Raw genomic sequence first — 21,801 nt, forward strand, 5'->3', positions numbered from 1 at the left:
CTGCAACATACAAGTCATACTAAATTTGGCAATGAAGCTCAGCTTAAGAAGACAAGCTCCTTATCAATCACTCATGGTGATGATATCATCAGACCTCCTTCTTTTAGGAAATTTGATGTCACTTTTGATTACCTCCTTTCTTATTCTACAAACACAAATCACATTAAGAAACTTTCTTATGACTATTTCCATAACATATCCCATGTTCACTAATTTCTCTCCATTTCTGATGCTGAGAATCTTCTCCACCCTTTATTACTTTCCACACTGACTACTGTAACTTGCTAGTTGCGGGTGCCCCTCAATATTCTACCACATCTTCCATTGTTTCAAAACTCTGCTGCATGAGTCCTTTACGCTTTGATAAAACAAAACACATTTGTTCAGGAAAGCATTATACTTACCCTGACATTCTGACTGTTTCTGTCAGTTTACCCTCTCTGTTCAGGTGTTCAGAATGATCAGAATTTATATCCCAAATTATATTAATTGTTCAGAGGTTCCTTGTAGTATTTTGTATATTTTCTATCTTTATTATAGTTTATTGTGTCTTATTCTAATTCAAAGCTTTGTCTTTCATTTATCTTTACTTAGTATTTTATACAGATATTTTTGTATGTGCCCTGTTGTTAATTTTGAATTTCTGTGTAGGGATTTAAGCATGGGAAAGGTGCTTATATAATTTGAAATCTATTATCATTATTATTAAAACAAATTTGATCAAGTACAGTTAACAAAGCTATTAAAGACTTTGTGTAGGAATAATTTTGTTCATTTTTAAATCTGAAACGAGGTAAGGGTAAGTTTGGTATATAATTTTTATCGTAATTTTTTCAGTATCTGTTAGGTATTTTAATATTGCGTATTAAAAGGAACATTCAAAGGATCCTATCAGGTATGACTTAAAGTCCTTAAGTTATTTTTCAGTTGGGCAGTTTTATAATCACTCATAAGGAACTGGTTGTAAGGTGTGAGGAAGTGTTAATATTGAAATATGTCAAACATTACCAAGTATAATACAATTTATACATATAAAAATCTTAAAATCTACAACTCATAGATGCTCAGTACGATTTTCCATGCTGTACTGTGCCTGGCTGGTAACATCACTTCAAGAGAGTCCCACCAAATCAACAAGCGAGCAGGCTCAAGTGTCGGACGCACTCTGCATTCCCTGGAGTGCCATTACGAACAATGCTGTACATCCTATCTCTGACACACTACCATTGAGTACTTTCAGCCAACAAATTATTCAGCAAAGTGTGTCTGGAAATACTATATGGGCTCCTTTATACAAATAGCAATATGCCTGCATAATGCCTCACTGTGACTGTAAGTGCCAAATCAGAAGTTTTCCTTTTTATTTTCTTTCTTTTTAGTCATTCTGGTGTGCATTCAGAACATAGTGTATGTATGTATATTTATTTATCTGCTATATATTTGTTTATTTTAATAGAGAGAGAGAGAGGTTAGGAGCACGCACTGATACAGCACATTGCCACATCCACCACATGACAAACCAACTCAGGATCCAGATTAGGACATGAGTGCAGCCATGCAACGGGTGACACCTCAGAACCACACTAGTTCAGATGGAGTGGAACAGTGTGAGGTTTTTTACAGTGGCTGGAGTGCCAGTGCTGTCACCAACCCCCAGGTTTTCCCCTGCAGGTTGGAGGGCCGACATGCAGGGCTTGATGCAGATTAACGTCATACTCGGGACGGAGCAATTGCAGGAGCTTCAGTAAAAAGCCAAATTTCCTCTTGGGGAGAATTAAAGATATATCTATCTACTAAGCAAATTTAACTTACTGTTCATTGCAGTTACTACTTTATCAATAATGGCGCTTGCAGTAATAGTAATACATGGCAAATTCATATGAGTGATGGGAATATGGAAATTGTTAAAATTCAGTATAGAAAAACAGTTATCCTAATTTAATAATTTTATTAGTAGCAAAGATTTGTTATGTTATGTGTGAAGAAACATTTTTATGGTTATTTTTTTATTATAATACAATAATGCTTAAGAAAAATAAATAATTTAATTTTATTTGCAAATGTACTGTACCAAGAAGTAATAATAAATATTATAGTATAATGGCTCAGCAAGATATGTGACTAGTGGCAAAAACAAGGTAAATAATGCTGAATCCACATATCCTGTTTTCTAGTTCTTCTAAACAGTGAGTATTATTTCTAGATTTATCAGCAGGAACATAAAAAAGGAAATAGTTTTTCCCATTTTTCATAGTTATTACAGTGTAACTTAACAAAAGTTTAAATTTTGGATTAAAAGAATTTATATTTCACTTCTGCAACATCATAACACACGTTTTCTTGTGGCCGCCAACATTTACTGTGCAGGTTTCCACAGTTTTGGCCATGTAGTTGTTGATGATGGGTGTGTTTACATGTGCTTTAATAACCTGGATATTCACAAAAGCGTTTTTTCTAAAGTTACCATGTAATTCCCTTATTCCGGTTAGAGATATTGAATCATTAGTCTGAGAAACCAGGTTAACAGACATGGATTTCTCCACAAGTAACTCAACTATTTGGCCATGCAAACCCATAACCAGGTTATAGTTAGGGATTTTGTAGTCTGCTCATGTCCAGTGCACTCTGTTCATTTGCTTATTTTTACACATGCTTTCAGCAGCAAAGGTCCACAAAGATAAATTTCAGGGGGGTAAATGCCCAGGCGGTTGCATTATTCTTTATCCGAGTAACCTAAAATGATACTTATTTTATTAAAGTAAAATTAAATATAAAAATAAAACTATTATTATTATCCCAGCATCACTACTTGTAAGACAAAAAGTAGACGTGCAATTATGTCTCTCCTTTTCAGGGCTCACTCACACAGCCAAGCAGAAAAAAGTGTGATGTTTGTAATCAAATACCAGAATCCTATAAATAAGGTGTTGGGATAGTTTTAATCCAGCTACTTGCTATAGAAATGTTGAAATGGTGTGATTGGGGGATGTGGTGGTCAGTGTTCATACCATGAACTGCAAGGATATCAGAGGAGGTGGATGTTATTTCATCACAGCACATGAAGGACTAAAGGAATATTTAAACACAAGAAAATTATCACAGGCTTATTTTTGATTCACGGTGGCCAATAATAGTAATATATATATATATATATATATATATATATATATATATATTTTTTTTGCACAGTTCAGTAACCTTGGAGTGTTTTGCCAAAAGAGAACTCCATAAGCATACTTGACTATGCAAACACACATTTTTTAGGAAATCAAGTTTTTTGCCTTAACCGGGCTACTAATCTTATCTCCTGGCTTTGTGTGTGTATGTAAATGCACTGAATAATGGTTGCTGCTGGTCATGTGTTTTTTTTTCTGCCTTGCTATGATAGAAACTAGCTACCAGAGGCCCATGTACTTCCAATAAATTTGATCAAGTAATAAGAGGAAATGCCAGAAAAATTAGCCAAAGTAATTACTAGGAAAGCAGAAAGGACTGGCAACCAAAACCTTAAAACACCATCCAAAACTGGTTGTCGAAATAATGTAACCCAAGTACAAAACCCTTCTTAGTAACATCAGTCCCTAACACAGAGGAGGTTGGGAGAATGTATGTTGCTTCAATCACCATATGACGAACCACCCAGACTGGGACCTGAGTGTAGCCATGCACAGGGTCACACCTCAGCACCACACTAGAACATTGTAAGGTTTTTTGCAGTGGCTGGAGTGCCAATCCTGCCCCCAACCCCTGAGTTTTCCCTACAAGTTGGAGGACCTGATTGCAGGGCTGGATGCAGGTTAATGTCATACCCAGGATGAAACAATTGCAGGTTAAGTCCTTGATTAATGGCCCAATGGAGTAGGGTCATTTCTGGCATTTACAGGATATGAACCAGCAACCTTCCGTTTGTCACAGTGCAGATTTCTAGCCTCAGAGCCACCACTCCACTCTAACACAACAGAAATATATATTTTTTAAATAACAATTATATATCACATTTTGCCCTTTTTGTATCATTTAAATCAACATAAATTGTATTATGCTGAGAAAACAGTACATCACTACATTTATCACTGCATCTACTTGAAAAATTAGAATCTTCTGTCTTACATAAACATCAGAAATCCATCATGTGATTTAGTTTTAATAATTCACATGTATAGCTACATTATTTCAATATCAGAAGAGCTTTTTGATACCCTCAAAACAAAGATTATTGATACCTATTCATCTGGTAAGGGTTTTGCCATTTCCAAACAATTTGTAGGTAATCACTCCACTGTAAGGGACATCATCTACAAATGGAGAATATTTCAGATTATTGGAAATAATTTAGGCCAGGTCATCCCATTAGATTCATCTGAGGAGCTGACCAAATGTTGCTACTGAAGTCTCCAAGAACCCAGAAAATACAGATTTACAGGTAAGTTTTGCCTCAGTTAATGTCAAAATGCATTAGACAACCTTCAGAAACAGACCTACATGCCAAGTCAGGAAAGAAGGAGCCTTGTAATAAAAGAAATAAAGGCTGAATTTTGCCTAAAAACATCTAGGTCAGGGGTTCTCAAAGTTGGTCCTGGGGGCACACAGTGGCTGCAGGTTTTTGTTCCAACCAGTTTCTGTTTTTAATTGGACTCCTGGGCTAATTAAGTGAACTGTTATTTCCCAGATTCTGCATTTTGGGAACAATGTAGAAATTTGAAAACTAAGTATGGTAAAAATATATCTCTCTATTATAAAAAAAAAATCTTGGAAGGCTTCGAAGGAGACGATATGTGATTTTCTTGGAGACACTTTAACGTCCTGCGAGACAAGGCAGAGAGACAAAAGGACAGCTGCTGTAGAGGCTTTTAAATGTTCGACAAGCAGCACGGCAGCAGCAAGACAGCAGTTGATCCAACCACATCTCCTTAGCATGCCCCCCTTCAAAACACGAGCAGCAGAGATGAGAAGTGGCTTGAGCTGGTGGGCAAGTAAAGCGAGCAGGGGGCACAGCCCTCTATAGTATATATATTAAAATGTATCAAACAGTTATATGGGAATAATATTTTTTTTCTTTTTAACAATATTTTCATCTTGATCTTAATTCTTTCTTTTCTGAGTGCTCTAATTGTTTAATTCATTTAATTTCTAATTAGTGGGTCTGACACTTAAGCAGTTGCAGCCTTTGATTATTCAGTGTTGTTTTCCTGGCTGTCGTTTTTAATTGTCATTATTAAGATACAATGAAGGGAGCAAACTGCACAGAGAAAGGGCAAAATATAATTAAATCAACAAAAGGGAGTTAAGCATTTAAATCTATAGCAAAAATGGAAATATTTTTAAATGTCTTATAAGTGTAAAAATCATTCTGCTGTGCTTTCTTACTGTAGAATAAGAGAAGAAAAAAAATACCATTTAATTATTTCAGATCAGTATTATCAGTTGTCACTGTTTATGAATCTGGTTGAAGAAAAAACCTGAAGCCACAGTTGGCCCCCAGAACCGACTTTGAGAATCCCTGACTTAGTGCATTTTAACTTTTTTTTTTTTTTTAACAAACTTAGTTTTCTAATTGTTATATTGTTCCCAAAACACAGAATCTGGGAAATAACTGTTCAATAATTATCCTAGTAGTCCAATTAAAAACAGATACTGGTTGGAACAAAAACCTGCAGCCACAGTGGGCCCCCAGGACCGACCCCTGAGAACCCCTGACCTACAACATGACTGTTGAAAATATGTACTGTGGATAAATGAGACAAAGTTAGAACTGCTTGGCTAGAATGCTGGATATCATGTTTTGTGAAAATGTAAAATTGAGTTTGACCAAAAGAACCCCATACCCGCTGTAAAGCATGGTGGTGAAAGGACTGTGGTTTGGGGCTGCCTTTCTGCTTCAAGATCTGATTAGCTTGTCATTACAGAGTCAGATGTGAATTCCACATTGTTCTAGAGTAGTGAGAAGAAATTGAAGCCATCTGTTAATTAAGCAGAAGTATAAGTGGACCCTGCAACAAAACTCTTAAGCCAATCTATAAAAGAATAACTCAAACAGAAGACTATATACTGTAGAGTTATGGATGGTCAAGCCAAAGGTGATAGAAGTGCTTTGAGAGGACATGAAGAAGATGGTGCTTGCAAGAAATCCTGCAAACATAACACAGTTGAATAAGTTTTGTAAGGAGGAGTCAGAAGAAATTGTTCAAAGTGAACAATTAAAAGAAATGACTACAAAAGGTTACTTCTACAAAAGGGGCAACACCATCTGTTAAAGCTGGGCATGTACTCATTTTTTCCACAGTGACAACTGCATTTCTGACTTCTTTGCTAAACATCACAAACTATTTTAAGGTGAGCTAAAGAATTATGTATACAATAAAAAAAATCAAACCTTTGACTATATAAATTAAAAATAAATAAGAACAGCCATTTATCCATCTATCCTTTTTGAAACCTGCTTAATTCAATTAATTGTGGAAGGGAGTCAATGGCTAACTTGGCATTTTTGGGACCAATCGTGGACAGAATGCCAGTTCATCACAAGGAATACCCAGACACACGGCCTTGCACATTCACAATTTTAAAGTCACTAATGAATTGAATACCTTTGAGAGGACCACAAGCAGACAGGCAGAATATCCATACTATACAAAGACACAGACCAGACCTGAATTCATACCCAATTTAGCCAGTTTATACCAGCTATTTGATTTCCCTCAATTCCAATATGGCCTGAAACACATTAAAATGGCCTCAGATCTCCAGAAAAATAATAGTGATACTAGCAGGAGGCTCTGACACTGCCCAGACAGGGTACCAATGAAATTTCAGAACAAAACATGGCCTGTGGTGTTCCCCTGTCCTAATGGAGGATCTGTGCAAAATTTGATGGAAATTAGTGAAACGGTGCTAATTTGCAGGGATACCAAAAATACTGCCTGGGATTGGGGCACCAACTAAATTTTGAAAGTGAACAAACAGCTTTAATTTAACTCAGCTTTATTTATTAGATGACACAATGTTAAAGTTCAAATATGTTGTATTTGAGCTATCAACCATCACCAGGAACCTTACTACTTTGTTTTCATTTCATCATTGTAGTACCAAAATAATAACTCGTTTAGCATACAGAATGAAACTTACGTTAGGTAATTAAGCTGTTTTAAAAATGTCTAGAAAGCAGCAGAGACAACTGTTTTAGCTCATCTCCTGATTTATGCTGTCACAACCACTGCATTTACATATCCAGTCATCCTTTGCTTTCTAAATCTGCTTCATCCATTTAAAAGGAGGCAGTGACTATGGTTAAAATGTTGATTTTGAATTAAAAATATATGAACCTCACCACTCTTTGTTATTTGTATGGAAGTTTTTCAAGACACGTTGGGTAGCATCTTACATATGTCCTTCCCTAATAAAATAGCAGTTCTTAACTCAAGCATAGTCAATGTCATTGTTATTCTCTTTTAATCTTTTAGTTAAGTACTGTTAATCTGTCACTTTTAATGTAGTCAAGAAAAATACCTGATGGCAACCCAGTTAGGCACATTCATGTCCAAACCTACACTTATTTCATTTTCATCAATTTATTTAATGTTCACATATTTTGGATATAAGGTGAAAACGTTTTATGTAAGTGTCATGTTCATAAATATTGTTGTAACTATATCATTGAAATTGACAGTTATTGCTTTTCTAATTGTGGATGTTAATTTATTACAAATAATTTAGTGTTGCATGAATAAATATTGATGTTTTAATGATACTATAATGGTTCTGTTTTTTAGCTACTTTGTGTTATTTCACATATCATCTTAAATCCATCCATCCATCCATTTTCCAACCCGCTGAATCCGAACACAGAGTCACGGGGGTCTGCTGGAGCCAATCCCAGCCAACACAGGGCACAAGGCAGGAAACAATCTTGGGCAGGGTGCCAACCCACCGCAGGACACACACAAACACACCAAGCACACACTAGGGACATTTTAGAATTGCCAATGCACCTCACCTGCATGTCTTTGGACCGTGGGAGGAAACCCACGCAGACACGGGGAAAACTTGCAAACTCCACGCAGGGAGGACCCAGGAAGCGAAACCAGGTCTCCTAACTGCGAGGCTACTACTGCGCCACCGTGCTGCCCCATCTTAAATCTGTAATTTAAAATATTATAAATTCATTGATAATAATACATTTTATTTATTTGTAGGCGCCTTTCTAAACACTCAAGGACACCGAACAATTGACAAAACACAGATTATAAACAAAAGTAAAATACAAACGTTAAAATCAGACAGAGCAATTGTAATCAAAGAGAAAAAGCAGTCTTAAACAAATGAGTTTTAAGTTTAGATTTGAAAAGTGAAACTGAATGCTTTGCTCCCCATTGTGGTAAGACGGACAAAGGGGACAGTCAAGTGGATGGAGGAAGAGGATCTAAGGGTACGGGAGGGAATGGCAACATGGAGGAGGTCAGACAGATATGGAGGGGCAAGGTTGTGGATAGTAGTAGTTAGTAGGAAAATTTTGAATTGAATTTGGAACTGAACTGGAAGCCAATGAAGCTGAAAAACGGGACTGATTTGGAAAGACCAAAGAAAAGGGAATTGCAGTAATCCAGACGAGAAGTGACAAAGCTATGAACATGGATAGCAGTGGTGTGGGGAGTGAGAGACAGGCGAATACGATTAATGTTACGCAAGTGTTATTATGCAGACCGGGAAATATTATCGATGTAGGACTGAAAGGATAAAGTACTGTCTAGGATGACACCCAGACTGCTTAACCTGTGGGGAAGGGGAGACACAGGAATTATCAATAACAAATGAAAAATGATCAGTTTTGAATACTGTTGATTTTGTACCAACGAGGAGAACCTCAGTTTTGTCACTATTTACTTTAAGAAAATTTGAAGAAAAAAAAAATTGATTTCTGCAATGCAATCAGTAAGTGAGGAGGGTGGAAAAGAAAATGTAGGTTTTAGTGTTCAACGAATAAAATACTGCTCTTTTACTATACGCGCCAAAGCTGCCGGATCACATGACGTACTTGTGCTACGACGACCAATCCGCACATCCACGTGGCATAAACTTCCGCAGCCTCATTCCGTTGTTTTTTATTTCATATTAAAAGTCCGATGAATTACATTTTTTAAGTTATCTGTGCCATTTTTGTTTTGCCACATATGCTAATAAAACCGCCGAGATGTCCACCTCAATACAAATATCGTATAATTATTACTATTAATAACTTTGTTTGTCTTCTTTACGGCACACCATTTATTTGAAATGAAAGAACGTTTTTCACATAATACGTCGTATAATTTCACAACATGCACACTTAAATGTGATCTCGTCGTTTTTTAAAAAATTACTGTATATTCTTTGAAATCCGTCAAAGGAGTCTGGTGTACGAATGTAACGAGTTGTCTGATCATTATGCTCGCCTAACGGTACGTATACGCACCTTGAACTTTTATTTTGAAAGCTGGTAGCGCTTTGTATTGCTTATTGTTGCTAGCTGACCGCGCCAATCATTACTGCGGACAGAGCTGGCAAATGAAGTCACAAAAGGGCGGACAGCTACTGTCAAAGTGGAGCATACTTGGATCTGATTGGACACAAAACGGACTCACGCCAATACAAGGTGAGTGGTGATTGGTGTCCTGTCGAAGAGGTTAGGGGGAGGAGATGAAAGTCAAGAAAAATAAAGATGGCTGGATTGTGTTCAAGTCAATAACCTAAGCGGTCGAGGAAAAAAAAAAACCCACCACCACCACAACAACAACAACATACATACATACACACAAAAACTTGCATACAATTTTGGTTCGTCTTTAAGACAGAACTCGATGTGCATTGCGACTCACTGTCAGGCGATCAGTTTCCTGAGCCGCACACAAGGGTTGCCAGGTGGCACGTAGACATTTCTGTTGTAAATAAGACATGTTAAGAGACTGGGACATTTCTGAGAATCTACTGTAGCGGAGAGATCATTGTTACGACATTTCCTCTCGTTGCAGTGCCAGCCAGCTTCGTCGTACTGTGTGTAGTGGAGCGCTCCCACTCATGTCTTCTTTGGAGGAGCGCAACGAGGTCGGGCTCCCTGCGGCCGCAGCCCCGGGGTCCTCGGCTGCAGGCCTCGGGGTCGGAGCGTCAGGGCCTGGAATGGAGCCGCCGGTCGGAGGCTCGGGGCTGCAGCCTGGGCAGGAAGAGCCCGTTTTGCGCAGAGAGGTCCCCGGCCAAGACGCCGACCCCGAAGTGCACCCGAAGAAGCGAGTGAGGCTGCAAGAGGGTGAGGCTGGCAAATTGGAGGAGAGACTCTACTCCGTGCTGTGCTGCACCGTGTGTCTGGACCTACCCAAGGCGTCTGTGTACCAGGTAAGATGGGAGTTCGACACGGCCCAGGGATCGCTAGGTGGTTCCGTGACATCAGCAACATGGAGTCTTTAGACTGTCTGTCATCTGATCCCCGTTGTTTGTGCAGGGGGCCTTGTGGCAGCAGTCGTGTTGTTCTCCATAGCTTGCATCATTGTCCTTCAGCGCGCCAGTAAGCCGTCCTCTAGGTCCCACATTGTCCATTTCGCCATAGAATAGAGCTAGTTTAGGAAGACAGCAGTGCTGACTGTTTTAAAAAGGAAAGAACCAAAAGAGAGTGGAGGTGACTATTTAAAAAAAGAAAAAGTAAAACCTGTTGGATTCATCAGTACCAAGAACCTGTAAAAGTGTAATATGCGGTTTATGATGATTATAGTAGTTTAAAAATGTTTTACTCACAATACCACACTTCTTCTGTACTGTACTATTAAAAGCTATAAGTAGCGGTGTGATATAAAGTAACGATTGTAGTTTTCATACGAGCTTTATAAATTGTTTTCCGTGAGACACGATGCCTAAAGTTTATAACAAGCCTCAAATACAGTACAAGATGAGTAACGGGGTTCGCCATTTGCCAAATATGCTTTAGAAATTATTGTAATTATTTGATACCACCTCTAGTCACATCTGTTTATGAAATTTCTATACCTTTGTGTCATGATAGAGTAGTAAATAAATACAAAAAGTTAAACTCTTCATATGCTGTAACAGTCTCTGAATAAAAACGTTTTTTTTCCAGTTGGGGGGAGGAGAGTTTTTATTGGAACTAGTTTACTTAAAAATACTGTATAATGTAATAATGCCAAACACCCCCCACCAAAACCAAGATTTGACTTGGCAACTTCTGGTTTTACGTAAGTGTTAAGGTATCATTTGATTTAAGAATAATGGTTTTACTTCTGAAGAACTGAATGGTGTAAAAACTGTGTTGTTCAGTACTACTTCCTGTGTCTCTTGGTCATGTCTTATACATTTAGTCTTCTAATAAAAATGAACCATTCAACTTTTAATGGTGTGATAAGGAAATCATTTTAATTCAAACCTCATTCATTTTCTATTGGTTATAGTTTAACAGCCTTACTAAAGAAATCTGTATTAATAAGCATGTGTTTTAAAAAAAAAAGTAATGTTTAAACACATCTAATCATCCATTTTCTCAACTAGCTTTTCTTGGTGAAATGCTGCAGTGAAACTAATCCTATCCCAGATGCAGTTAGCAAAGAGGAAACCTAGTTATTGGCTGGATTCATTTCCGTGCTTAATATAAATTCATACCAGGCCAATTTAGACCGTGTCACTGAAAGGTGGAAGGAGACGAACGTTTCTAGGGATAAATAATGTTGCCTTGGGAGTGTGCATAATTCACACAAATATCACATAATCTTTTCAGTACAATTGGGGAAAGGGGAGAAACCAACCATCTTTACTGTCCTAGTATTACTGATATTCAGTTAAAATTATATAGTCGGTCTCCCCAGTTCAATTAAAGTTGTATGAATTGACCAATAACAAAGTGATATGTAAGAACTTTTTTTTTTTTTTTTTTAAGAAACCTTGCATCTTTTTTTTGTTAATTAATGCCATCTTAGAGAGTGGTTAGATAAGTAATAATTCTACTAGAACAGCAACATAAGTAGCAATTTTAATGTTTGGGAACAACTTGATCAAGCTATTTTTTTAAATTCCTGATCAGTTCTTTAAGAAGACAGTACTATTTCTCAAGGACAGCATAAGCAGACTTTCAATTAAAAAAATAGACTTCTGCTTTAAAAAGTCCTGCCATTAAAAGCAAAAAATCACTTGTGTGATTCAACAAAAATGTTATCCTCTAACAAAATATTACCTCTATTACTAGTAACAAGGGCTAATTTAACATGTCATTTTTGTCTATAATGTGCTCTGAGAAACCTGCACTATTAAGCATGGTTAAAATAGTGCATTGATTACATTAACCTGGCTGTTTGTGAGGGAGTGTGCCCTGGGATGGTCCCATGTCCTATCCTCCATTATTCATTTTCTATTTCTGATGCCGTCAAGAACAGCAATGCAGTTATTCATTAAAAACACCAATCACTACTAGAAGTTAATATGAAATCTTCAAATTGGTGATATAAAAACTTGTTTTAAGACATTTCCATATATATTTGAGACACTGAGGGTGGGCAGGGCTGATGAATTAGTTTTATATCGAAGTGACATGATACATCTGTCACAACAATAAATGATTGCAAGAATACATGATTAACAATATAGTATTATGTAAAAGTAAAAACGGTGTGTTTTTAAGGGTACCAATTGTTATTTGTACTTTGTGGATATCTGAGTGTGGCTGGTGAGGAAACATGAACAGGTGACTCCAAGATATGTGTGTGTGCATATATATATTTATATACACACTATAAACCCCATTTTATGCATTCTCATTCCCGTATTATACAGTATATGCTCTTGTTTGTTTGTTTGTTTATTTCTGTCTTAATGAATGTTTTTTTTTTAATTTAGGAGATTGTCTTTGCAGGGCTGTGGCAAATCACATGTTTAGGTACTGTCTTTGCACAAGTTGTATACACATGTCTGTAACTTGTGTCTTTCTCATGATCTACATGTGATACCATTTGGCTTTTATAAGATAATCATAATGTTAGCCAATTTATTAACATATTCCACTGCAATGGGGAATAGCTTTGTATGTAAGCAATGCAGTGTTCATACATTGTCTTATTGTTTACTCATCAGTAAAGATGTTTTTCTTTAAGGTTTAAACTTTTGTTAGTACTTTCCTACCAACCTATGGCCAATGTTTATTAGTGCATAAGCAGAAAATATTATTTAAAGTGTGGACTTGCAAGTACTTGTTAATTGATTACTAATAATAAAGGAGGTGTCTAGAGAAGAAACTCGTGTTGTTGTTCTCTGATATTGGTTACTAAAAAGAAAAAATCAATTATGCCATGATGTTTCATGTACTGTTTTTGTTTAATATAATTCAGTTGCATCTTGGTTGGATACAATAAATAAAGATTTCATTATTAATAGGAAAATGCCTACATATTTGTGCTTTATATACATTTTGTGTGTCGTTTTTTTTGCTTGATTTTATTTGTTTACCAGTATTTTAATTGCCAATTAAAATTAATGGCATCTCACCTTATTCTATACCCACATTTCAATTGTAATTTTAATTAGCATGTCTTGATCATCAGTTAAGTATTTCAGTTTAATTGCTTTAAGCTTTTCATTATTCACCAGGAGAAAAAATGAAAAGTGGCTTACTGATCATTGTATAGCTATGCCACCTCGCCATCAAGTTGGGCACAGTAAAAAATACTAATCTTTACATCAAACATTTTGCTTTTACTAGCATTTACTCTCTTGCCATAAACCATTAGTTAAATGACTTTTACCATATGTGTGTAGGATTCTTCCAAGTGCTCCAGTTTTCTTTCAGTAACCTAGACATGTGCAACCAAGATTAATTGACAATACATTTGCTTGTTATGTGGATGAGGGTGCAGTGCTAAATTTGATTCCTACTTTTTTTTTTACTACTACTTCCTTATAGTAGTATTATTTTTAGGCCTTTTCCCATAAACAGTTTCCACTATTGGAATTATTTCTGTTTGGAGATTTTACGCCTAATCAGCCATATGACAGCACATTCAATTCGATTCACTTAACTATTTGCTAGAGAGTCATTGATAAACACATTCCATGCATTAAACTCTGTTATTAAATACTGATTAAGCAGTTCTTTAAATATTGAAGATTATAAGCGTGTATAGATCCTTTTGCATAAAATTAAAGAAAAAATAGTAATAACCATTGTAATTAGCTAAAGGTGTTTCAAAGAACTGAAAATGCATACACACAATCTTTCTTTGCTTGAATAATATGACTTTCTTCTCATTTTCACAGCTTAATGTATGTGTATCTATATCTATATATCTATATATATATATATATATATATATATATATATATATATATATATATATAGACAGCTTAATGTATGTGTGTATATATTATATATATATATATATATATATCTCTATCTCTCAACACTTTGTTTCCTTATGAAATATTCACCTAATTTTAGTTCATCATTCACTAGGTCCACTGTTGTTTTTTCAGTACTTATTTAAATTCCTGATTTTTACATATGTTTTTTCCTCTTAAACATTAGTTTTGTGAACACTGTGCTGTTAATCTCTTTTTTTGGGTCATTAAATGTTTTCTTGACAACATGTTTATCTGTTAATATTAAATTCCATCTATGCTATGCAGCAATTAACATTGCATTAGGAGTATTTCAATTAAACTTTGATGTGTTTTATGGTAAAAGGTTCAGATGTCTATCTCGGAGCTTCACTAAAGTAGTTATTCTGTGTAGTAATCCCTCAAAAAAGAACTGCAGCTACATGTATAGAGGTTTAATTGTTAAATCTTTTCACAAAAATGAGTTACATGAAAAGCTCATTTAGAGAATATTAAAAAAGAAAGCAACCTACTGTATTACACATAATATGAAGAAAGTTTTTCGATGGCAACATTAAGACATTACACAGGAGAAAAAACTTAGGAAGTATTTTATGTTGTTAAATCTGATTTTATGTGTAACTGTACAATTATGCTTTGCTGCCAATGTCCTAATGACTGAGTCGGAGAAACGCCCTCTTTTTTAGCAGTTTTTAAAAATGTGTTACTGAAATTTCATTCCATTCTTTCTCAAGGTAATTACTGTTTATACCATGCTGGAGAATGCAGGAAATACAATGTCTTTTAAAAGTGATTGACTAATAAAGTTACAATCTTGTAAATCTTTGGGCTAACCCAACCCCAGCTTAAACTTCACCAGTTTTTAAAACTTGGCATGGTAAATATGATCACTGCCATACAAGGTGTATAATAAATGATTAAGATGCAATATCTCTGACAGATCATGCATTTATTGTCATTGTTATCACATGGTTCATGATTGTGATTTTTTTTTTCTTTTTTCTTCTGAATGTATTTTAAAACATTTTGTGTCAGTATGGTGAATTTTTCATTTCAGTGTATTCTTAAATTTGTATATAATAAATAGCATTAATATATTTGTGTTTAATTGTTTATTAAAGTTATCCTACTCATTGACTTATGAAAAAGGGGTTTCTATTTTTGTCTTGGAATTTTGGGAAAAGGATATAACTTAACCACATATTCATATTGAATGCATGTTGTGTAGTGCATGCTTTGATTATTATGCTGTTTAAAGAAACTTACTTTCGTTTTCACATTTATGGTAATGAGCTTTCAGTCCATCTTGTATGTCAGCATTCATCCAGTTTCTAACCTACTTATTGAACTTTTTTTTTTTTTTTTTTTTTTTTTTTAAGAAAAATCTTTCTGTCTGCACATGACCTATATATTTTCAGTTTATCACATCTTTCTTATCAACATAATCAAATGGGATTGTAAAGACTACAAATAAGAGATATTTTAGATTTAAGTAAATGAATACATTATGAAATCAGGTATACATTAGTTTGGCTTAACAAATTAAAAAAACGGATAATGATTAATTTTAGCATTTATATTAAGGCAAACCTTTAGTCATTACGTGCATAGTGTGGTGTAAGAATGAAGAATGTTTTTTTAATTAAATGTTTGGACTGCTCCAGAAAAACAAAAATAGAATACAGATGAAGGGAGGTGTAAGAGAATATTTTGTTTGTGACACTCCTTTTAATGCTTATTTGGGAGATTGGAGCTTGGATGACTCAAGGAAAATGACTCTTTTTTTTTTTTTTTAAAAACAAAATCGACAGTTAAACCTGAGAGACTGTGACTCGGGGTGTGTGTGTGTATATATATATATATATGTATATGTATATATATGTATATGTATATGTGTGTGTGTGTGTGTGTAGGTATATGTGTACATATATATGTTTATGTATATAAAACAACTACATCATTACCATTTCACAATAGTGACATTTATAGGTTTTAATTTGCTGCTTAACTTTTGTAAATTGCAACAGTGAAAATAATCTGTGAATGGGCTTGGAGTAGTGAATGCCACCTGGGAAAATGCAACATGAATAGTTTTTGGTTGAGGTTTGCCATCAAAGAGCTGATTTCATTGAAGGCGTCCTGTGATGAAAAGGCACCAGTGGGAATATAAAATCGTGAGAAGAACAACTTTTAAAGAAACAATGTTAGGATATAGTGGGTTGGATAATGGATGGATGGATGCATGGAAGGCAGAAGCCAACAGCACTCTTGGAAAAAAGAAGATATGAAAGTTGTTTACTTTCTCAAGCCTTCATATTGGTAAGTATAAAATGTTTCAACTTTACAGAATAGTTTTATATTTTTCAAAAGAATCAATGAAAAGAGAGCAGATTTATAATTTAAAAATCGTTTCAACAGAATCTTTGGAACCATAAGATGTGATTTAAATAACGTACAAGGAACATGTATGACTAATGCCTTACAAATGTCTGCATAACTATATAAAATGTATTTCTGTTCAGAGAGGATTAAGTTAAATGTCAAATATAAAATATTTGGTATTTACTTAAATTAACCGTATCTAAATATTTCAATTAAAAACTGCTTTCTGATGTGTGTGCATACGAGTATATATGTGAGTTTGATATATGTATTAAATTTATTTGTTTCTGTTTTAACATTTTGGTATAGGAAGTGTCAAAGTAGTACAGCGGTTAGTCTACATCACGTCTGTTGGAACTTAAGGTTGAATTTTGACGTGGTTATGGTCAGGAGGTTAGATGCTGTCCATGTTTGTGTTGGATTTTCTCAAGTTACTATGGTTTTCCTCTGACATCTTAAATTGCATTATTTTGGGAAACTGAACTATTCTGATCTTGAAAAAATGGTGTCTAACATTTCCACCTCACTGTGTTCATGTGGGCCTACAGTCAGACTATTCAGAGGGGGAAAAAAAGCAATTAGACATAAATGACTTTAAAAATAAAGATCAAAATAAATATGTTAAAGGTGTTTCACTTTTCCCCAAATGCTTTTTGATGAAAAAGGCATTTTTGCCTGACCTGGTTATATGCTTTATTTTGCAGAATTAACTGAGGTGAAATGTTAATGTTGCATCACATCTTAAAACAAATCGGGTAGCTTTGTTTTCTCCAATTTGTCCTTCTTGTAGATCCAAGTTTGCAGGAAATTCAAATGGAATTTCTGGCAGTGGAACTCTTACTTACCGTCCGAGAGCATATGAACACAGCTTTGGTTCAGGATGAATGGGTGTGCCCTAAAACAGTTTTATTTTTGTCCTTGCACAGGATGCTGCTGAGGTTGGCTCTGGTTCCAAACCAATTCAGTAGTTTTTATGTGTGCATCCTAAGTTTTTCTTTTTGAAATTGACAGCCCTCCAGTCAAACATGCTTTCTGTTTTCTAGCATCATTTGTTTCAGAGTGTTTGAGCTATTACAGAAGATTTTATCCATCCGTCTTGTCTTTACACATTCTAACATATGGCATTTTAAAATAACTGACTGTATTGTGTTAGCATTTTTCTGTGATTGTTCCCTGAGGTTACATTTTCTGCATGCAGAAATAACATTACCACTCCTTGTTCTTCATTACATTCCAGTAGTGGTGTGCTTTATTTTTTATTTGTGCACCTGACGAGACTCCGCGAGATAGTGGCTTTATATACATGACTAATATCAGCAATGCAGAAAGGGATTAAAACCCATGTTGCATTGTTTGTGTGTTCAATTGAAAAATACCTAATCCTTTTAATTTTTAGAATTTCCCATTTATTTTTCTTTTACAGTATAAGAGTGAAAACAAAACATGCCTAGAAGCATTTTAAATGCTTCCAATGCACTCTGTAGTGCTTCTGCATGTTGGCAGTTATTCTCTTTTTGCTTAAAGCATCTTTGATAAATTATTGAGGGACGTTTGTTAATATAGTATAGTAATTAATATAAAGACTGAATTTACGATAATGTGAATTTTATATGTTTATGGTGATTATTACATTCTGGAATGATCTGTATGACGATGCTTTAAAAACTATTTGAGCATCAATAAAATTTGAAATAGAACTCGGGAAATCTGAACAGATTCCAGAGCTCACAGTTCAGTCATCATGACATAGTGTGATCCAGAGAAAAAAGGTAACAGTATCGTTGTTTCAAGGTGGTTCAGTTTGCACCATTAAAGGAAGGCCACCTCCATGCCTAACATCAAAGTGATTAAGTGTAGGGTACTAGTATTGCTTGCAAAATTACACATTAATGGTTTATTTTAAGATCATCCATCATAATTTGCATCATTCTTACTCCATTAAATGTAATCTGTCTCAGGGTTTCTGAAATGGATCAGTACACAAACAGTATTGGAAGAAAACTAAAGATCGTAAAATAGATTCATAATTTATGATGACACATCCACTCCCACGCATGTCAATGGAAAGAATAGAGACTAAGAAGAGAAAGGAAATAGAAGAAACTAAATTAGTGTTCAACCAAAATTAACCATGCAGTTTATTAGAAGTGATATGAGGCAGTAATAATTATATGATAAGACTCGCCTGTTTGTTGAATTTAGAACAAAATAGGAAATTTAGACATTGGGGAGTAAATATTTTATCACATTTTGTTTCAGGTGATACAAAGATCACAGTAGAAGATATCAAGTTCTTAAGGCCTTGACAAGCACTGTTAATGTTATAACATAGCACCTTGTGTAATCCAGTAGTTCATGTCCTCTTGCTTGTTTTTGATTTTCTGTCCATGGAATGTTACTTGTTAGTGTAGCTGTTTCTTCTTTGAGATGATCTCCTTCTAGTTAAGGCTCTGTGTTTAAGCCAGTGCTACAGTGACTTTATGTGGTTTTTATTCCCACTGTGTGCATGTAGTAAGTGCTACATACATGCAGTTTACTAATTAGGTTTGCTTTAATAGCTTTTAGTGACTGTATAATGCAGAGTGCTGTGTGACAGTAATATACAGGAATAGTCTGAAGATGGCATTAAAAACAGACAGTGATACTTCATATCCTAACTTATCCCATTTTTCTGTTCTGTAGCCATTTAATGCTTATTTCATTAAGCTTCAGCAACATGCCATCTTGAAGTGGTGGGATTTGGTATCCAGCACAGTGCATACATTTGGTTTAGTTGAGAAAAGTAAGGTGAAGTGTACCCTGCAAGGTATTGACCATCAAAAATCATAGAAACATATTTTCAATACTAGCTACTTTGAAAAGGCCACCTACTGCATATGTATGATTTATTGTTTTTTTTTTTTTTGTTTTTTTTTTTGGAAAGGTTGTTTGTCCATATTTCTGTACTAGAGCATTTCACACTTTTTTTAAACCAGATTGCTGCATGAAGTGTACTCTGATCTATGGGTGAAATTTAGCCTGTTAATCAATTTTATTATTTTACTTTATAACAAGCCCTCCTTTGAAATTGCCTTATATTTACTTCAAATTATTGAAAAATGTGTTTTAAATGTAACATGTGACTATATACATGAAGTAATAATGAAGCCCATTAATATTCGAGTTTGTGCATCTCCCTAATTTATTTAAATGTGATTTTTTTTTTGTTGTTGTTGTTGAAGGAATTTCGCAAATATAGTTCATTAAAACTATCTTTTTTTATGAAAGTTAACTAAACACTCTGCACTAGTATAAGAAGGATGGCTGGTAGTTTGCTCACAAACATGCGAGTTCCATTGATTTCTGTAAGTTTTAAATGAACATCAATTGATACATCTATCCTCTGCTAAGTGTTTGGTTTCTGTGGCTCATTTTGTGTTTCTGGTCTCCTTGAGCGTCTGCAAAAAAGCTTGGGCTTGGGAGAGACCTTCCTGATGCAGGTTGACCACCTTGTGTTTTGTTACTATACTCAATCTCTCCATATTGTAGTAATTGATAATTTAAAGGTTAAACTGTTACATCCTGCCCACCCTCACATTTTAGTTTAGTTGTTCTTTGACTCAGTTTAATTGCTTTTGAAACTTGGTTCAGTTTAGTTAGTTTGGCTCAGTCAGTTCATTATTTTATTGATCTACCAACTATTTATCATCTTTTAATCCTGCACTGGGTTAAATACCCACATAGTAATCCATTTTTTAATTTGGTTACTCGCTTGATTAAATTAAAACAAAAAAAAAACAAAACCTAGTTTGGGTGGATCTTTCATCACAATACTTGCCCTGCTACTCGTGTTTAAGTCTGTTTTGTTGAGCAGTTAATAATAAAAAGTTAAACTTTTATAGTTAAAATGGCAAGTTGAGAAAGAGGATGCAGGAATATGCCACATGTAAAGTTTCCAGTAATATACTATAGAGCAATTGAATAAAATTAGCGCATGGGGTTTCTTTACAAGTGGGTTATGAACTTTCATAATCGTTACAGATTTTGACCTAAAGTCTTGAATTCGAGACACCATTCAAATGCAGTTTTTTTTATTTTTTTTATTTTTTTATTTTACACATTAAACACACACATTTCAAATGAGAAAATATTTTTTTAAAGTATGAAAACTAGAAAAATTAACTGGATTGTTCCCTGTGAGTGCAATGGTAATAAAAATAATATAGCTTTTTATATTTCAAGTTTTTGGTTTTCCCATTCTTCTGTTTATTAAGTATAGCTTAAGAGTTTGGAAGCATATTACTCTTTTATACATCACTTTTCAAAATTAAATCTTATGCTGTTCATATTATAGCATTTAATCATTTGTTAGTTGGTTCAACCTTTTACACACATTAACCTTGATTTAACCACTTCTTATCTTTTTAGCACACTGTTTTAACCCAGCAAATTCCTGTGGCTGTTCTGCATATATGAGAGGGACTTGTGTCTCCAGCTTCCACCCACAGAGCATGGTTGTTTGTGTACATGCTAGTCGGTGTCCTGAGTTTGGCTCTGATTTCTGTGTTGGAAAGTCTCCTAGGCCATAGTTATATATTCTCAGTCTTTTGTTTATTTGGCAAGAAAAGTTGTTTTTTTATATTGTATTCATATATACTGTACTTGAGTAGATTGAAATAGTGGACACATTAATAATATTGTATGAAAAATTATTTTCTACTTGTTATAAATTGTGGTATAACTAAATGTTACAAGTCACATAAATATGTTAAAGTCTGCTAAGGTGGCCTACCTACTTATTTTTTTGCATCTATTGGTTATTTCTAGTGATTTCTAATTTTTATTTTTTTTAACATACAATACTGTATTGTTTTTGCTATCAGTAACGCAAGAAATAATGTTTCCCCTTTAAATATACAGTAATCCCTCCTTGATCGCGGGGGTTGCGTTCCAGACCCCCCCGCGATAGGTGAAAATCCACGAAGTAGAAACCATATGTTTGTATGGTGATTTTTATATATTTTAAACCCTTATAAACTCCCCCACACTGTTTATAAATATTCCCCGCAGAGTTATACAACATAA

The 21,801-nt window shown here is 34.8% G+C and overlaps 1 protein-coding gene across 1 annotated transcript in view; it reads left to right on the forward strand.

Moving 5' to 3' along the window:
- The first annotated feature begins 9,682 nt into the window (after positions 1–9,682).
- Positions 9,683–21,801, forward strand: part of cyhr1 (cysteine/histidine-rich 1) — a 41,425-nt gene continuing 29,306 nt past the window's right edge. Inside the window, exon 1 of the mRNA XM_039736224.1 lies at positions 9,683–10,362. Within this exon, the coding sequence (XP_039592158.1) occupies positions 10,051–10,362 (312 nt within the window). The 5' untranslated portion in view covers positions 9,683–10,050. The remainder of the gene's footprint in view (positions 10,363–21,801) is intronic.

This window comes from Polypterus senegalus, chromosome 15 (genome assembly GCF_016835505.1).
Source record: "Polypterus senegalus isolate Bchr_013 chromosome 15, ASM1683550v1, whole genome shotgun sequence".
Taxonomy (NCBI): Eukaryota; Metazoa; Chordata; class Cladistia; order Polypteriformes; family Polypteridae; genus Polypterus; species Polypterus senegalus.